General features: G+C 38.3%; 1 protein-coding gene and 1 long non-coding RNA gene across 4 annotated transcripts in view; one reads left to right on the top strand and one right to left on the bottom strand.

Annotated features, from left to right (window-relative positions):
* LOC123972379 (guanine nucleotide-binding protein G(olf) subunit alpha) overlaps positions 1 to 19,325 on the top strand; it is a 45,707-nt gene that overhangs the window by 2,891 nt on the left and 23,491 nt on the right. Inside the window, exons 1-5 of one of the 3 annotated variants that reach the window (XM_046051862.1) lie at positions 6,601 to 7,372; positions 7,621 to 7,693; positions 8,514 to 8,568; positions 8,740 to 8,859; positions 18,048 to 18,145. In XM_046051862.1, coding sequence (XP_045907818.1) covers positions 7,234 to 7,372; positions 7,621 to 7,693; positions 8,514 to 8,568; positions 8,740 to 8,859; positions 18,048 to 18,145 — 485 coding nt within the window. In that variant the 5' untranslated portion in view covers positions 6,601 to 7,233. Of the gene's footprint in view, positions 1 to 6,600; positions 7,373 to 7,620; positions 7,694 to 8,513; positions 8,569 to 8,739; positions 8,860 to 18,047; positions 18,146 to 19,325 lie in introns of those variants that run through there. The other 2 variants (XM_046051863.1, XM_046051861.1) reach the window with 2 other exon arrangements.
* LOC123972381 lies at positions 5,002 to 6,986 on the bottom strand. Its single transcript, XR_006825407.1, has 3 exons — positions 6,780 to 6,986; positions 5,230 to 5,303; positions 5,002 to 5,115 (listed from the first exon to the last, which is right to left on the bottom strand). It is a non-coding gene; the product is annotated as an uncharacterized LOC123972381 (long non-coding RNA).

Here is a 19,325-nt window from a genome sequence, read left to right on the forward strand (position 1 = left end):
GCTTAAGTGTCATCACAGCTACCTCGATGATGAAAACAATGTTTAAATGTAGACACGTTTAATAAATAAATAATAACAGAACTCATCCACTTTCAGTTTTGACAGTTGCACTTTAATACCATATTGCATATATTTGCTTTCCTTTAAACAGTGTTATGCTTTGTTACTCTATATAATAAATGGCTACCAGTTCAATTTCCTGAGTAAACAGCTTGCACTAATTACACACAGGAAGAAATGGCTCATCCTAATGAAGTCACACAGGGAAGTGTCATGCACTCTTCCATGAGCTACTGTTGAAAGATATACAGAGTGTGTGTTACTGTGTCATTATGGTTTGGGCGGCTTTCTTTACCACAACAGAATCACAATTATTTTCAGAGCTGTCTGTCCTGATACACCCCGGAGGCTCTGCACGAGCCGCAGGCCACTTCTGATGTTTCTTAAGAGGCCTTCGGGACTTTATACCTTCCAGGTCTCACAGTAGGACTCTTGTTGCATGCCAGAGGACTGAGGTGGTTTGTGTTCCTCTGAAAGTGGACACCTTTCAAATAGTGTTACATTTCAAGGCAATGTATGCTAGCTAATCTGGGTCACTTTATCTGTTTGTATTTGCTGCAGGTATTTAGTTGAATGATAGCCATAAGGAAGTATTGTTTATCCTAAACGGTCTGCCATGTTAGGCTTGTGCTAGAGTTGGAATCCATCAGTTTTAGTCATATTTATAGTTACTGTTGTAGTTAATATATTTTGTAATGTCTGATCATATGAAATCATATTTTTGGTATCTTACAGTATACGACACAAGTGGACAATTGATCATTTTATAGATAGTTCATTTATCAAATTCTGGATAGGTTTTATAACATGTCCATATACAAATCATAACATAATTGATAATAAATGTCTCATATTGTTAAATTTTAAGGTTTTGTTTTCAAATAATGGAGGGTTTAGGTTCAGAAATGGCAAACCTTTTTCTTTTCTTTGGAAATAAACCACAAATACCTCTAAAAGTATAGGTATATACTGAATGTGAAAACTAATTTTCAGTTTAAAAGCACAAATATCACCTGCTCTGATTCAAACTGGTACAGTAAACCTGCCCAAATGAAGCTTTATAAATCAAATGTCTCAAAGTAAAGTGGCCTGATTGGAAGCCTGATTGGACTTTTTGAAAACTGTAGATTTTGTTTTAGCTTTCTTTAGTTAGACATGGTATGGCAATACAACCATCCATCCATCCATCGTCAACCGCTTATCCTGCGTACAGGGTCGTGGGGGGCTGGAGCCTATCCCAGCTGGCATCGGGCGAAAGGCGGGGTACACCCTGGACAGGTCACCAGTCCATCGCAGGGCCACATGGCAATACAACATTTTAAATAAATATTACAGCTGAAATGACCAGATGATTAAACGATGTGTCAATCTGTAGGAGATGAATTAGCCATTAAGTATTTTGTACATATAACTGATGGCATAACAGAAAAACATGTTAGGGTACATCTCCAAAACGTTTCTGAACCTGTACCAGTGTCTGGCAGGCTCCTATAAGTCTTTAAGACGGCCTCTCCAAATTAAACAGATTGATGTAGTCCTTCAGCCATCTATTAATTGCAAAGCAAGATGGTTTCTGTTAACCAAAATAAGGTTGTGATGTTGCCACTGGAGTTCAGCCTTCAAATACAACTTTGTGACATGTGAAGTGAAGTGATACATGATACATTTTGTGTTCAAATTGTTACAGTCATGGAAGGTATAAAAAGACTTCTACTTAATATAATGCTGTTATTCCAAAACTGCCTGTAGAAATGCTTTAACAACTTATTATTCAACACATTTCACCAGAGGACAATTCTGAAATCTTTTAATAGTTACTTTAGACTTTACACTTAAGTATATAAATACAGGAATACTGCGACGGGAGCTGGAAGGCAAGTTCCTATTATTTCTTGGAAAGGAAGTTCCTTTATTGTTTATGGTCTCTTGGATCAGATTCTGTACAGGCCATGTGATAATATCTGTTACAGCTTTCCTAGATGTCCTTAACTGGCCATTTCATATCTCAGTCTTATCACCCTTCATGAGCCTGGACAACAGTCTGCTAGCAATATAGCACACTTGAGAGAAATGATCACTCAAATGAAGTAGGCAGGGCAATGACTAGCTTGTTGGAAGTCACTGATTGTCGTGTTTTGTCTGTTTTTTTCCCTCTTTGTTTTGTTTTTTGTGCCATTGTCCTGTACGTGAAGCCATATTTTGGAAAAGCTTACTCATCCACAGAAGCACACAGTGGAAAGTATAGTCTTGTTGGCCCTCCCCTTTTGAAACACGTAGAGTCAGGTGAACTTTGCTTCTGCCTAAATGAGTTTTATCATTGACCATTGCTGAACTTTGCTACTAACTGCACAGAGATCCCAGTTAATGTAATGACCAACAGGACGTGCTGGAGTATGAATTATTGTCATATTTATGATACTGATAGTGGATACTTGTATCAGCTGAATCAAAGTGAACCTACCACAGCAGACATAGACATTGGACTATGTTTGTGCTCCAGGTTTTGCTTACTGTATAATTTACACTTTATCAAGAGCATTTGTCCCTAAAGAGAGTGCTATAAAGTTCTTTCCAGCCTCAGAAAATTCCAGGAGGCTAATTTTAGCTGGATATCATTTGGATTTGTGCCCCGTTTCTACAGTACGTGCTTGAATTGCAGCCGGGACTAGTAAATAAGTGTAGAAGATTTAGACATAGAAAAGAACTTTTAAGTGGTAAGAGTTATTGTAACAGTTATAATCTTTACCCAACCAGAAAGCCTGTGTATTTGATTATATATTAATGTATTTATTTAAGTGCAATAATTTTGCAAAGCCTCTGTTATATTTCCAAAATAAAACTGTGCATTGTTGAGAGATGGTCATTGATTAGCAGCTGTTTTTAAGGGCCTTAAACTGCCAGAGTTTGGGAATCAAACCCCAAACAATGGCAGTGTGGCTGCCATTTTGCAGTACAGGTCCACTATCAGTCTGAAAATAGTAAAAACATCTTTGTCAGACTTTAAACAGAAATGACTTAGAGTAGAGTATTTTTAGATTGTTGCAGTGCTATGTTTACTTAAGCAAAGAGTTTGAACACTTCTTCCAACACTGCACATGCACATAAACCGACAGAGACATTAATTATGACAGATAACTACTAACTACTATTACTCTCTTAACGATACTTTAATGCTCCCCTCCATACATGTTTTAAAGAGATATACAAATAAAATATCTTAAATAATAATCGGATATGGTTTTATCACAGAGAAGAAGTTTCCATTTCAAAGATTTAACTGCTGGACATTTCTCCTAGTTCACTGAAAAGTCACTTCTCAGTGTATGTGCACTAGATACTTCAAGTTTTTCCATACCCCACTTGTGTAAGTTGCATGTTGTACCAGGATTGGGTTCTAAATTTGTACTGTTACAAAATCATTCTAAACAGTACACATGATAAACATCTTTATAGAAACCCCCAATATCAAAAAGGTTGATAATTTATGCAACCAAACCTGATTCTGTATCATTCATAGGGTAGTTACAGCATGTATGCGGTGCTGTCTCTAACCACTAGAGAGTGATGTGGGCCAGTCACTTGGTTTTGACCTTGCTTTCTGAGGTGGGCAGACAGTATTTTTTCTATTCCTTTTGGTTGGGGGTGGGTGTGAGGGGGTGGTGATATTTTCACACCACTATAGGTGAAGTGAGGGTTCCAGTTGTGATTTGCCTGCACAAATTTGTTTCACACATGTCCCTCCATGAAACAAGTATTTGCAATGTATTTGCATAATGGAGACAATAACAGCACACTCATTGTATGTGTTATACAAATAATAGTTCATGACATGGCTCGTAGTTTTGGGGGGTTCTGTGAGAATTTGTTATATAAGAATACAGTACATGTATAATTTCTTCTGACCTGAATGCAGTAGTGTAGTATTGTACGTTAGCCTAGCATTACCTCAATGTGAAGGCCGGCCTACCAACTTTAACTAGTTGCTTTTGAATGGAAAAGACTTCCTTCTCTGTCTCAGAGAGAGACATTAATAAGGAAATAAGTCTGCTACAGTTACCTACAAAGAACACAATTGTAGCCTAAATGTAAAGTGCAGCGTCGGTGAATGAAAAGTCAACCCTTTACAAACCCACACCCAATTTTGGTCTAGTGAAGAGGAAGTCACAACAGCAAACTAGACATCAATGTCAGACAATAATCACAACAACAGTGACAGTTTTTCTCTTTCCTCCTTATAGGCAAACGCATGAAATTCACTGCCGGATTGTAGCTATTGTGATGTATGGCCTTTTTATTTATTTTAAATTTTTTTAGATATTTGGAAATATGTCTGTGACTATACAGTAGGTGTTATGAAATGTTATTCCCCAAGTGAGGTCTAGACAAATAATCCTTAATTTAGCGTTCATTTATTTCATAGTCTGGCAGGTAAACATTTATGAAAAAAGGTTGGCATGAGATGTGTTGAAAGCAATTATTTTTCTTACTGGCAAAATTGGGACATATGTGAGACAAGTATATTAATGATTGATAGTGTTATCATGTGGAGTTTTTTGTAAACCTTATCAATGGTCTTTCTTTTTGTTGCCTTAGGTATAACTATATTATTCTTGTAATACCCATTTTTGTGACAGGCTTAATGATGACTTAATGGTGACCTAAAGAAACTGAATGTCTTTCTGATTTCCTGGTGTCACTACAATTTGAAGATGATGTACTCTGTAAAGCTCATGACTTTGCTATGATTTTGTCATGCTCTGGCTAGTGCATGCAGTTGGACAGCCAGTTTTGCAGGGCTCTACGTCTCAAGGGTAAAAATTCATTCTTTTGGGTACTACGGGTTTGTATGAGGCCTAATCTATAGCAATGGTTCCCAACTCTTCTGGATAGGGACCCTCCCCCACCCTCTTAAACAACTTGTGTCTACTTGCCACCACTTGTCACTGTTTGTGCATGTCTACAAGTTATGACAATCAATCAGCAGACCAATATGCGATTCTTCCTTCTCAGGTTCTTAATTCTGAAGATTTTTTAGAGGCTTGAAGAGGTCAAATCCTGAATTCACAAGAAAAAAGAAGAAAGCGTGAAAAGTTCAACTAGTAATAATATGTTTTTTCTTCTTTCTGATTTTGTTAATTATATTGTGACATCTTAAATTTATCTCATTACCCTTTAGGACGGGTCCTGACCCCCAGGTTGGGTATCACCGGTCTATAAGATAGTTTAATGCTTGATTAATGAGCCTACAATAGACACACATTTAGTTAGTCGTTACTGCAGTGAAGGAAGAAGTACTCATATCCTTTACTCAAGTAAAAGACGCAATACAACAATGTACAAATACTCCATTACATGTAAAAGTCACTTTAATTTTTTTTAAGGAAAAAGTACAAATGTAAAGTATCAAATGTAAAAGTACTCATGCAACAGAGTGAGCCCTGTCAGTTATATTATTATATATTATATTATTTAATAAATTACAGTGGCACAGTGTCTCTTTACGTTATACTGACATTACAAGTACAATTTTGAGGTACTTTTACTGTACTAGCGTATTTCAAGTTTATACTTCGACAGCAATTGTTACTTTGTGGGTTTTACAAACAAAACAAGTAATCATATAAAATACATATATAATGTGATGCAGTACTTTAGATAAACAACCAACAGTATATAAAGTAGTTCAAATGACCTCCACCTCTATCAGATATAACATTAACATGCTGCTTAGGTGTTACTACTTTTACTCAGTGGCGGAGGAAACATTCAGATCCTTTACTTAAGTAAAAGTAGAAATACTCCATTATAGGTAGTACATTGAAAATAAGTAAAAGTATGTATTATTAGCAAAATGTCCTTAAAGTATCAAAAGTAAAGGTACTCAAAATTGAGAAAAGTGAGTTTTATACTCTTATATTAGATTAGTATTACTGATATATTAATGTGTAAACAGCATATAACTGTTGTAGCTGTTCGAGGTGGAGCTAACTATTTTATATACTGTTAGGTTGTTTAAACCCATCACATGTTTTGTATGTAAAATTGTAATTTGAAAAGTAACAAGTTACTGTAAGAAAAATGAAGTGGAGTAAAAAGTAATTTTACAAGATGAAGTAGTTGAATTTGCATTAAAAATACTACTTACATGGCAATACAACAATTGTAATCAAATAATTTAATATGTATAATAATACAGTACAAACCTCTGAAGGGGGCCATTTTGCACAATGAGTACTTTCACTTTTGATACTTTAAGTACATTGAGTTGCTTATACCTCTGTGTTTTTACTTAAGACAACCCACAGTCAGAGTAGTTTCATTTTAACTGTGGTAATGCTACTTTTACTAAAGTAAAGGGTCTGAGTACTTCCTACACCACGTACTACTAGTCCTCTTGCACTGTACAACTACCATGATGGCACCCAGACCTGAAATGTATGAACAACAGAGATAGGAAAAGCCCAACGCACACACAGAGACAGTGTAAATGGGTTGCCAGTTTGGGTCAGGCACTGGAAGCTAAGAAGAAGAAGAGACCCAGCCCCTCTGTAAACCAGCAGAGAGGCGTCCGGGTTTCCACCCCTTTGCCGATTAGTTTGATAGCAGGATAGCGAAGGACTGAATTGGGAATGGCTCCTCTCCCTTAGCCACACAAGTTATAAAATGATATATCAGTGCGGGTTGTTAATGTTACAGTTTAACGCAGGTTTGTTTTTTACCTCCACGGTCCACGGTTACTTCCTGGTGCCACAGAGAGAGGCAGTGCTGAGTTAAAGAGACAGAAATACTGATAGAAATTCAGATAGAAAAAAATACTGAAGAGAAGAGAGTGGTTGGAGACGCGATAGGAACAGTTGACTGGATTCCCAGAAATTGAAAACCCTCTCTCTCTCTTCTTATTTATATGTATTTTTGATATTTCTTCGTTGAAGCGAGTCGTTATTCTTCGTTGGCTTGTGAACTAACAAACGGTTTGGATGACGGTTGGCTGCGGCTAAAAGCGGAATTGTAACGGGGAACATATTCCTCCCTCCGACGGAGAAGCCTCGCAGAGATTTTTCCTTTTTTACTTTACATTAGACTCATTCCTGTGTCATTTTACACCACAATATCATCCCGGGTGTTATTTTATATTTTTTACGATTCCACAAGGAAGGGTTAGGGCGACGGAAGATGGGTTGTTTGGGCAACAGCAAGACTGAAGATCAACGCATCGACGAAAAGGCACAACGAGAGGCTAATAAAAAGATAGAAAAACAGTTGCAAAAGGAAAGACAAGCGTATAAAGCCACACACAGGCTCTTATTACTGGGTAAGGCTGATTTATATGTGATGGCTATCTGAAATGTAAGCTAACCGTAATCCCTTTCGTTTACCGAACACGTAGCCCCATTTGACAGCGCTTGCAATAATATGTCATGGGGGTGGATATTGATGGAAGCGAAGCTCCAGAGCCTACAATTAGCTGGCTTCATTTCCAAAACATTTATGGGTTTAACGGCAACCTGGATGTATCTATTCGTGATCATTTGGTGATATTTTTATGTCTATTTTTCGAAGGTGCGGGAGAGTCCGGAAAAAGCACCATTGTGAAGCAGATGAGGATTCTACACGTCAACGGCTTCAACGCGGAGTGAGTGCTATTCAATACGTTTATTAAATAGCTACATTAACGGCTCAGATATTACATTAATGCTTATTCTTATAGCTTATCTCCTAATGAATAACACTGTCGACGCCAGGATATAGCCTGTGAATGGATTCTCCCCAGGCACTGCAGCGCCTGTTGGGCCCAGTATCCCATGCAAAGCAGCTAATATCTTTTCTCCCCCTCTCTCTTTTTTCCTCCTTCGTGTACATGTACAGTTATCATACATATGTGAGGATCTCAGTGTCACACAGATGCCAAATAATTCACTGTTTCCTGTTTCATGTGAGAGGGTGAAAGGTTGTGATCGACACAGGCCTATTGATGATTTGTTTTGCTGCAAGGCCTTGCATGGCATTGATCTTACCAGTGGTCTATTTTAAACAGGCCTAGTACATCAGAGTCCTGTAACTGTATGAAAATACATACATATACATAAATGCATATACATTTAAAGTATTTATCCAGGGGAGGCTGGATTTTATAGGATAGGAGGCATAACTTAGCATTTTCAAGATTATCAAAAGAGAAATATTTTGGCTCCAGCCCATCGTATGCCTTTACTTTTGCATTTTACTCAGCCACATCCTGCATTTCACTCTTGCCTGCGCTCCACTGGTACATACACCCAGCCCCAATACCTGTACTTTATAATTGTATACATTGCCACTGTATACAGTCTTAACCTGGCAGTAACCCCTATCTTACTCATAACCACCTTGATGATAAAGTTTTTGTTGTCCACTGTGGTTAATGTGTGTTTTTCGTAACCAGTGTCTCACACATCTATTCTGTCCCCATGCAGAGAAAAGAAACAGAAAATCCAAGATATTCGGAAAAACGTGAAGGATGCCATAGTGGTAAGTTTCATGTGTATCACTTCCCAAATGCGCTCAATGTCTCTGTTGTTACACTGAATCCCACTGCAATCCCATTTTACTGATTATTATACAGGCTTACGGATTTTTCCCCCCTGTATTCATCCTAGTTAATGCTTGTTTTTTTTTTTCCACACAACTTCTGCTTTGCAGACTATAGTGTCTGCGATGAGCACTTTAATACCCCCTGTCCCGCTAGCCAACCCAGAGGACCAATTCAGAATCGAATACATCAAAAGCATAGCACCTCTCTCTGACTTTGACTATTCACAGGTAAGACCTTCATAAAGTTTCTGTGTGTGTGCAGATGTGAAAGTACATACTTGTTTTTTTGTCTTTCTTAACGTGCATTTGTGTTTGCGTGGGTGTTAGATGGTATGTGATGAGAGCATTTACTGTTTTTATGAGCCCAATGTAGATCTTGATATAGCTCAGGCATGTCTGATGTAATTTTGCTACAACAGACCTAATGTTGCCTTTCTTCTTTAATTGACTCCTTTTTATGATGTTGTGGGGTCCTTTTTAAGAAACCAAAACTAAGGGCATTGTTTTTAGCTAATAAGCTATGAATGGAAATGTCAGCTAACTTGAATGAAATCAACAGTTAGTTGAAGAAACTAACTGTTGATTTCATTCAAGTTAGCAGTGCTTGTTAAAGGTTTGATCAGCCTTCGTAGCTGGACCCAATGTGCTGTATGTAGATTTGAATGCAAGGTGGAGCACATGGGATTCCTTTCAGTGTGTGATCAGCCATTCGATAGAGTGAGGTCATGTGTTGGAAATGTAGATAATGTTTTACATAATTTTGAAAGTGTTCCTTGGTTGACATTGGCTTTGCAGCAACACAAAATAAGAATGACAAATATCTATCAGTACAGTACAGAGCTGTAGATAGACTCTTGAAGGTTTTAAAACACTTTGGGCTTTTATAGGAACCAAAAATGAAAATATTAACATGCTATTATTTATGAGTGCATGATTAGTCTCCTTGTGGTGTATTGATCAGTACTTTTGCTGTTGATTATGTTGGAGAGTGGTCCCTTTCTTCTTATCATGTTGTACCTGAGGTAATAAACATTTAAGTTTAACTTGCTGTTTATTTTAATATGAAAAAGATTGTTTTTAGACCTGAGTCTGTTTGTTGATTAATTGATTAGTCAGTTAACAAAAAAATATTGAGAAACTATTTTGATATTGATCAAACGTTGAAGTTATTTTTCAAGCAAAAATGCCAAGTTCTTCTCAAGGGTGCGGATGTGCTGCATATATCTGTTTTATATAATTGTAATCTGAATGTCTTTGAGTTTTGGACTGTTTGTTGGACAAAGCAAGACATTTGAAGATGGCAGCCTTAAGACAATTTCCACTATTTTAAAAATCTATTAATGGATAATGAAAGTAATTATCAGTTGTAGCTCCTACTTCTTTTATCTTTGGTTCTTCAGCTTCATATATGAAGTTTGCAGTAGGTCACTATATAGAAAAGGATGAAGAGGAATCAATTTCACATGTGTGTTTTATCTCTTAACCACAATTTGGCATATGACTTTTCCAACAAGGCCCCTTAATCTAGCTAACATTTAGGCCCTGTGGACAGGGTACACACTGGGTTTTTTTGGTTCTTGCAGTTGCTCTCAGGTCTTATCCATCCCATCACTTCACTCGGTCCTTAAAGTGGAGTTGTTTTTGCATTGCCACCTTACACCTTTCGCATGTTTCCCAGCTTCCCTCTCGGCAACTTTAATCAATGCTACGTCACAGGAATATCCCATAAAAAGATTTCCTGACAGTGAGAGTGTTAACAGGGCAGCAGTAGTCTGTGCTGCTGTGATGTTGTGCTTTGTGAGGGCCGGGGCCATGGGGAGAGCCGGCGTTGAGTTCCCAGGCCCGACCAGGCCAAAGGGAACAACATGGCTCTGTTTGGAGTGTCTGTGCTTGTCATCAGTCTCAGGCTTCACTTGTGCCGTCAGTGTCACCACTACATTGTCACTCAGTGCCACCAGGCGTGATATCCAATACGGCAGTGCAGGAACGTGGCCAATCGGTAACCTGTGGCTTTCACCTGTTGGCGCCGTTGTGAAATGTGGAAGTATGTTTTACCTGGAAACCTTTGGAGAGGTGATGTCATGGTGGACCAAGTTCATTCATTTCGAACTCTAATTTTTAAGCGAAATCTTGTCTTGATAAATGTTATGTTCAGTTTTGCTAGTTGTTTGTATGGATGTATTGCGATGGATGTGAAGAAGGAGACAATAATCTTTGACTTCCTACATTTCACTGAATAACTTGCTGTATATGTAAAGATGGACAAGGTGATAGTATTAACTTTGGTTGTACAATTATGAAAGTTTTTACTAGGGCTGCAACTAAAGATTATTCTTATCATCAGCTAAACTGCCAGTTGTTTTCTAAATTTAGCTGTTCTATCTGTAACAACAGAAAATTGTGAAAAATCCCACAGCCCAAGGTGAGCTCTTTAGAATGGCTCTTTGTTTCTGACTAACAATCCCAAACTCAAAAGTATTTAGTTTAAAATATGAATTGCAGTGAAATGACATTTGACAGATGACAAATGATTTATTAATCAATTATTCGACTAATCATTTTGGCTCTTAATTTTCACAGTACAATCATCATGCTCAAAAAGTCATTATGTACCTTACTGAGACGATATAACACACCATTAAATGCAAAAAATGCGTTACTGCCCGTTGGAGATGAATCATTAAGCTTGCTTTTGGCTGCCACATTTGTTGAAACTGTTTATAAAGTGCCTCTGTAACCTACATGTATTTTGTATCGGGAATATTACTGGCTAAAATCTTAGAAAAACCTTTCTGTTGTATATTTCCCGTCTCTGCTGCCTAAACATTGCATTATTGAACTTATTTCACAATAAATTTGCTTTACGTAGCTTAATCGCTGTGTCCTGTCCTGTCCTGTCCTGGAAATATAGTGTTTTTTTTAATCAAATTATGTTACAGTATTGGATGTCGTAATTTGACGTCTAAATTTGAGAGCCTGAGAGCGAACAATGTTGTGGTGTGCTGTGTCTGGTTAGTCAAATAGGAAGCTGGAGAAGTTGGTGTCTCTTCTAAGTGATTAAAGGGACTTCCTGTGTGGCATGTTGACGTGAAATCACAACATTTACTGTGGTGTTTTATAAAACGTTCTGCTGTGAAACTCCCATGAAATGTCTTCATGTACAGTCACATGATCTACATGTTTAGCTGGTTATGGTACAGATAGATCATGTATATGCCTCTAAACAAAATAAGACTGAAAGTGTGAGCTTTTCACAGAGTATATATGTGGTGGATGTTTTTTTTGCATGCACCATCATGACTGGGAACCTTTTGTAAGACAATTTCCTCTTGTTGTGTAAATGTAAATCACCAGGCTTAGCTTTGCTGGCCTGTACTCTTATCATCAAAGCATCCTTTTTTGTAAAACATTTCTTATAGTAGCATGGGATAACAGTAGGCCCGTGAGGGGGGAAAAAAAGGAAAGCACCAATACAAACGGTCGTCTATGCAAATGGAAACAAATGCCACTGCGGTAGCTATGCTAGCCACCCGACAGTGTCCGTCGACTGAAGTGGAGCAAATTCAAATGAGCCCCGGGCCCTGTTTTTGCACCATGTAGCTTTCTCTCCCTCACACATGGTAAAGCCTACAGTACATGTAATCCTGTCCATTTGATGCTAAAACAAGTAGGTCACTGAAACTATTGAGTAGTATTTGAGACCCGTTTGTGCTATTTATATACACTCACAACAAAAAGACATGTATTAGGTCCACAAAAGTTTGTTCTTGGGTTTTGGCCTCTTCAAGATATGAATTACGGTCTATTGTGGAAGGTGAGCTTCAAGTTATGTCCAGCCCCACCCATTCCTGAACTCATCTGTTTTATGTTTTGGTGCAGAATTACTGTACCAATGAATGGTTTAAATCTTACACGGGGGCTAAACTTGTACACATCAGCAACTGTCAGTGTAACTTTATGTAATGTTGTCAATTTACAGGCCGACAAATAATTAGGACTTAATATTAAGGAACGTGACCTGCTTTGTGCTGCTTTTGTTCTTCACTACAGCCGTGAAGGGTAACACCTTTTATAGCATCCCTTGTTGTTAGCTTCTTGGTGATTTGTTTTTCCTGTAATTGATTACTTGAGGATCCGTGATGTGGGGCAAAGGGTGGGACGGAGGGCTGCTCTGTTTTTGGAACCATGTTATGAAAGATGAACAGTCTCGAACAGTCGCCCCCTCTCTCCTTTGCTTTTGCGCTCTCTTTTTCTAAATTTGTCTGTACTCTTTAACTGAGGTAACCCATGAAAGTCAGGTCTCTCTCTGTGCTGGGTGACTGTTATCTAACACAGATATTCTATTCAAATCCAATAAATGTGGTGATGATTGTTGACTGCAGAGCTGGCTGGTTTGTCTGGCTGGCTATGTATGGAGGGATCTGAGGTTTGTAGATGTTGCTGTGTTTTTTTGTTGTTTTTTTTTTTTATAAGGCCAAATGTCTCTTTAAAACTATACCCAAAGGAATTCTAGTGTCCCCTTGTGATGGAAGATGCAAGCCATTTGCTCCACAACTTTGTTTTGCTAAGTTGAATCATATTTAGGCCATTTTGTTCTCAGTGTTAGCCTGACCTATATGATTCAAGTGAAATATTACTTCACACGCCCAACTTGATTAACATTGAAGCTAAGGCTGAGCTGAGAACTGGTCCTAACAGTGCCACCAGAGATCCGGCATCTCGTGGTTGGTGATGGAGGGGTAGTGGAAGTGGACTGGGAAGAGCACAGGAAAGAGTTAAAAAAGCTTGTGTTAAAGCAAATTCCCTCCTGGTCTCTTTCTGTGTTATCAGTTCCTCTGTAGGGCACTGCAGCACACACTGCATTTATTCAAAGGCCCAGTGTCACACGCCTCTGTGGAAAAGAGCCCTGAGGACCACACTCTGCTTCCCCACTCCGCCCCTTCCACCCTCTACCCCTCGTCCTCCCTCCATCCAGCCCCAACGCTTGCAAGCTTTGTCGGGCCCTTCTTTGGGTTTTTTAAGCCCTCGATGTCTGCTGGTGTTAAAATGTGGCGAGACCTGCAGAACTAATAACAGAAGAATGTAATCAGTGCTGTTGAGTCTTATTGATATTAGTTGAGGTGGGTGTTAAAGTTTGACTGTAACAGAAGTGGAAGCAAACACAGGCAAGAAAGCAAATATGGCCCCATTTTCTTTGCTAACCAAGAGTTTGTTGAGCAGATAAATTCTGCGTTACAGGAAAAACTGAACCATGGTTTTAAAATGAAAAATAATGCGTTAATGTTTCATACTTTGGTATAATGTCTTGATATGCAGACCGCACTGAAACACAGATAATATGATCGCATCTGTGTTTAGATTAATTCATCTGTAACAAAACAAAAAAATGTTAATGTCTCCTTTTTCTGAGACTTCTGCGGACTGGATTTCCTCCACGATCACCGGATCTGCCGAGAGGAGATCTCCTGGAGCATGTGATCATTTATCAGGCTCCTTCTCCCGCTCTCTGGTTAGGGGCTACTTTCACCCTCTCTCCAGTCAGAGCACAGAGCCAGTGCTGAGTGCAGAGAGTCATGTGGTAGTTCCAGGCTAGAGGAGGAGCCCACCAGAAAGACATGTGCACAGGAGGCGACGAGGGATATTAGCCCAATCATCTTTGTTTAGGGCATACAGAGAGTCCTGGGAAATGTCTCAAAGTCATTGATAAGATGAGTTCCCCTCATAATGCACCCACTGAGACTATGTATAGTCATTTACAGCGTCATTCCTCTGGATGCTGCTGGTTATATATATATTTTAGGAGATGTGATTTGTTATTTTTTATTTTTTTTTTGCAGTGTTATCTGAATTTGATCACAGTTAAGTTAAGCATCCAAGTTTACCACTTTTGATTCTTCAGCTTACAGTTTAGAGAAGAGAGCTTGTGACCAGAAAGTCATGAGTTTCAATTCAGGAACTGCTGGATAAACCTGTATCGAGGAACTGAAGGAGAACTCAACACCTCTCTCTGCTACTGCTTAGAGAGGTGTAAAGTAACTAATTGCAAGTACTTGTGTTAGCTTTTTCTTGTACTTTTATAAGAAGATATTACAGATTTTTGATGCAGTGCTGCATGCAAGTACTTTTTACAGAGTGGCCTACAATTATGCTGTTATGTCATAATGAGAAGAATATTACATTAAGTTTGATGTGACCATCTTTTCCTTAGAAAGGCAACATATGAGAAGGTGTTAAAATAGTGAAAAGAAATGGTGGCATTAAATACGTAGCTGGAGTTGGGATGTGTTTAGCCAAGCTTAGCATAAAGACAGGAAGCAGTGGGAAACAGCTAGCATAGCTCTGTCCAAATTGAGAAAATACACCTGCCAGCACCTCTACAGCTCACTAATTCACACGTTGAATCTTGTTTGTTTAACACATGCACAACAGAACAGGAATGTAAAAATTACAATTTGTGGTTTTGGCAGGGAGCTACATGCAGGAACTATTTCACCAGCATGTTTGTGTAGCATCTCCGGCTGTAGCACAGGTTGCTAGATGGGGTTGAATATCCTATAACAGGCTCGATAGTACAGTACACACTACCAAACCTGGCAACTTCACTTTGACAACAAGAATCTGGGAAACTGCCCCTGGTCACCATCCCTGGCTGTTGTTCACCAGGAAATAGTTACAGTCGTATGTTTTCACTTTAGACAGAACCAAACTAGCTGTTCCTGTAAGTGTGGTGCGTGTAGATAAGACACTGTATATACGACCAATTCATACTCTTTGCATAAATGTATATACAAAATGGGCTATAAAATTTTCCATTCGGTTTGTTTGTTTATTTATCGATCCAGTTGTCACGAAAGCACTAGGGCTGCACCTAACAATTATTTTTTAGATTAGTCGATTAATCTAACAACTAATTTATTGATTATGCTAAAGATAATTTTTTTATTACATGATCAATATAATGAATAATTCAGTATTTTCTTTATTCAGAGACACATAAAGCACATTAGAATAATGATAATAGTAATTAATTTCCACGTCACTGCTGTTATGATGTTAATAATAATAACAGACAATATTTGTCGGATGCCTGATCAGAAACATACTTCATCTTAAGTTCAAAAGGATTGCTGTGACTCACAGGTTAATTCAAACACTGTATGTGAACCCTTTCCATGAACTGTAGAATCAGCAATAAGTACTTAACTTAACTTAAAATGGTTAAGACATGGATTTATTTAATCACTGGAGTAATATGCAGTAAGACAATCACTGGCAAATGTAGTTTTGCATGAGTAGAAATGAAAATAGAAAGAAAATAAGTGAAACGATTTACAGACAGATGCAAAAATAGATTGTAGTGTTAGTTTAAGCCATTTTCTTACTCATACGTTGAATTAAACGGAAAATATAAAATGGTCAAACGTTATATGACGCATGGTGTAACATTACGTTACCATGACATTACAGAAATTACTTTTTACACTGATGAAGAAACACTACTACTAACAGAAACATGTTCCTCGTGTTGTCAATCATATTATAACGTGCTTGTGTGGAGACAAAAAGTAAACCGGATTTGCGGCGCTGTCTTGCTCTTCTTCAAGAGTTCATGTCGCTTGAAGTGTTCGTGCATAGCTGTTGTGCTGCTGTGAGGAGCCATTTCCAATTTGCACATCTTACAGAGCCCCGCGTCGTGGGGTCGCTGTCTAAAATACTCCCAGACTTTAGGTGACTTTAGACTTTTGGCGACTTCAGACTTACAGCGACGTTTTTTAGCTGCCGCTTGTTCTCTGGGGTAATCCCTGCTTAGATGGATGCAGCACTTCATTGCTACACGCTAATGCACATTATCAGGGTGTCCGCAGGGTCTTCAAAAGTGTTAAAAGGTAATAAATCAATTTTGCAAAAATTAAGGGCATTAAAAAATATTAAAGTCTTAATCGCCATTTAACAAGGTATTAAATTTTGTAGATAGGATTTTCACAGTGACAAAATGTTTTGCTCAAATAATGTGCTAAAAGTGTGGGTGAATGTATTTATTATTATTATTATTATTATTATTATTATTATATGATATTGCACAACCAAAATGAATAGATAGGCAGGGCGTAGCGACGTGTGATTCTGCTGTGTAATGTTAGGTGCAGGGATCTACAGTGCGAGCATTTCACTGTCATACGCCCTTAAAAATAGATCTGTGCGAACCGACCGTAATCTTTCACCATGTAGGACCCCCCAGTGCCAATCGTTCAAAACATAGTTGGACTGAGCTCTGTGGCCGCTGGCTATTTAGCTTAATCGGTACCTTTTTATTGAAACATGTTCAACTTTTCATAAGGCCAATGTGCTTGTGAATGTCACTTTTTGGGAACAGACTAATCACAGCCTGAATGGAGTGGGACATTAAAAAAAAAGTTTGATGTGTTACAGCAAACTTTCCAAATGCTGAACTCATTCCACATAAATAGTTATGATTATTGACAAGTTTGTAGCCTACTTAAAATTGAAGGGACTAACTACCATGTAGAGCATTTTTCTTGCACAAAGTTAATGAATAAAAACAAGCCCAAAATGAAACTGATGTAACTGGAATTAATATTATAATAGTGATAAGCTATATATGTCGGCTACTATTATATGAAGTATAGTAACATCATATAAATAATATCTATCACCAGTTTACTATTATATTAACAATATACTTTTAATATAATGTTATTATATAATACTAATAGACTAATTTATAGTAGCTCCTCCTTCAGGTTGTGGATGGATCATCTGCAATGGACAGATTTAGCCAGAGTCAGGATGCCAGGGTGCCAGTATGTGCTCCTTCTCGCCTCCTCCCTCCTGAGAACAACATGTTCACCATCAACATCTGTTTTACTAGAGTAATTGTTAAAAAAAATTTACTTCAGACTTAACCGGTTACAGATCAAAGTGGCGCAGCAGTCTTAAAATATGATGAAAAGGTATTGAATTTTACTTCAGGATTCCTGTATATACCCTGATTATGCAAATCAACGTATTTTTGTAATCAATTACGTCGATACGTTGCCCCTGCCGTAGGCAGCACTTTAAGTCACATTTTCCAAGTACATGTTTAGAATTTCCGAATGTTTCTAAATGAAGTAAACTTTATTCAATGACCATTTTAACACTCTGGACAATATCCTGTTATACTTTAAAGAATTGTTCCCTCCAAAGTTAAATGTGGACTACACATATAAGCATGACGACTTAAATGAGCTCACAAAGGAGACTGTTCGTGAAGTATCTTTAGATGGATCAATATGAATGGTTTCAAAGCCCCTGGCCTTCCCTTCATCACATTGTACTCCCAAGTTTGTTACGTCTTTTTGTTGGCGTTATTGTCTTTTGTCTGTTTTTCTAATGTGTTTTTTTCTTTTCCTCAGGAGTTCTTTGATCATGCAAAGAAGCTGTGGGACGACGAAGGAGTGAAGGCATGCTTTGAGAGGTCCAATGAGTACCAGCTCATCGACTGTGCACAATAGTGAGTTCAAACATTTAAAGGCATTTTGCGGTATGATGTTTGAGCTTTGGATACGTGCAGGTTTACAAAAGATTGTCACAACTACACACATTATGTAATCAGTCATTTGTGCATCTGTAATACAGTGAGAACAAGACAAATGAGCTATTTTGCTCTTTACAGGCTGTAAACGATTGTCACAACTTTGGCCGTCCTCTTTGTGTCATGCTCGAAATGAAAGCTCTGCGCTGTGTGCTGGTGTCATGTCATATATGAATATGGCTGAGATGTGTTTACTCTGGGTGTGGCAAGGCAAGCAGCAGTTGTATCCTGTCCTTTGGAAAATGATATATATATCTCTTCATGTCAGTGTGTGTGACATTTCACCATGGCAATATGCAAAGCCTTGTCTGGCCTGTAGTAAAATGCCCAACTGTTGAATTCATGGTATTCTATTAGTGTAATATTTGTCTGTACACATGTAAAGATGTAATAAAGCTGTAGTTAAAGTAAAAGTCATAACCTACCTCTGGAGTTGATAGACAAAAGTTCAGGCTGGACAAAAGCTATGTGGGTCATGATTTGATTTTAGCTGCAATCTGTGTAGAGCTTTTCCTAATACAATTGTATTCCAGATACTGTAGTTAGGAAATACTGATAACTCCAGTGTGGCAAGGTGCAGAAACCTATGCCTCTTTGCATGGTGCCCCAGATTATTTGGAAGGCTCCTATAGTACCTCAGGCCATCATAGGGTGCTGGTTTTACACACTGAAGGGGCCCCACTGTTGCTTGTAAAAGGAAGTTTGGTTATGCAAAGTGACTCATTGATTACAGTGTTCTCCTTCTGCTTACTCTCTGACTCACCTCTGGATTCACATGTAAATATGAGGACATGTACATGATACAGACTCAGAAGCGCAGGACGCTGTACGTTGTCCCCTCCCGTCCCAAAGGTTGGCTTGCTTTATCTCTCAGGGTCCGGTCAAAGGCACACTTTATCAGTGACTGGGGACATTGTCTTGTTGTCAGCGATCTGTAAGCCTGTGTTACATGGGTGTAGTGTTGAGATGTTTTAAAGATGGTATAGTACGTAGACAAATGTTCTCTGTGCTCTTTTTCTGAATATCTTCCGTTACTTGAACATAAATTTGACTTCAGGTCAAGTCTTCCCTGGTTACCCTTCCTGACAGCAGCTTCCAT

The sequence above is a fragment of the Micropterus dolomieu genome, linkage group LG06, assembly GCF_021292245.1.
Source record: "Micropterus dolomieu isolate WLL.071019.BEF.003 ecotype Adirondacks linkage group LG06, ASM2129224v1, whole genome shotgun sequence".
Taxonomy (NCBI): Eukaryota; Metazoa; Chordata; class Actinopteri; order Centrarchiformes; family Centrarchidae; genus Micropterus; species Micropterus dolomieu.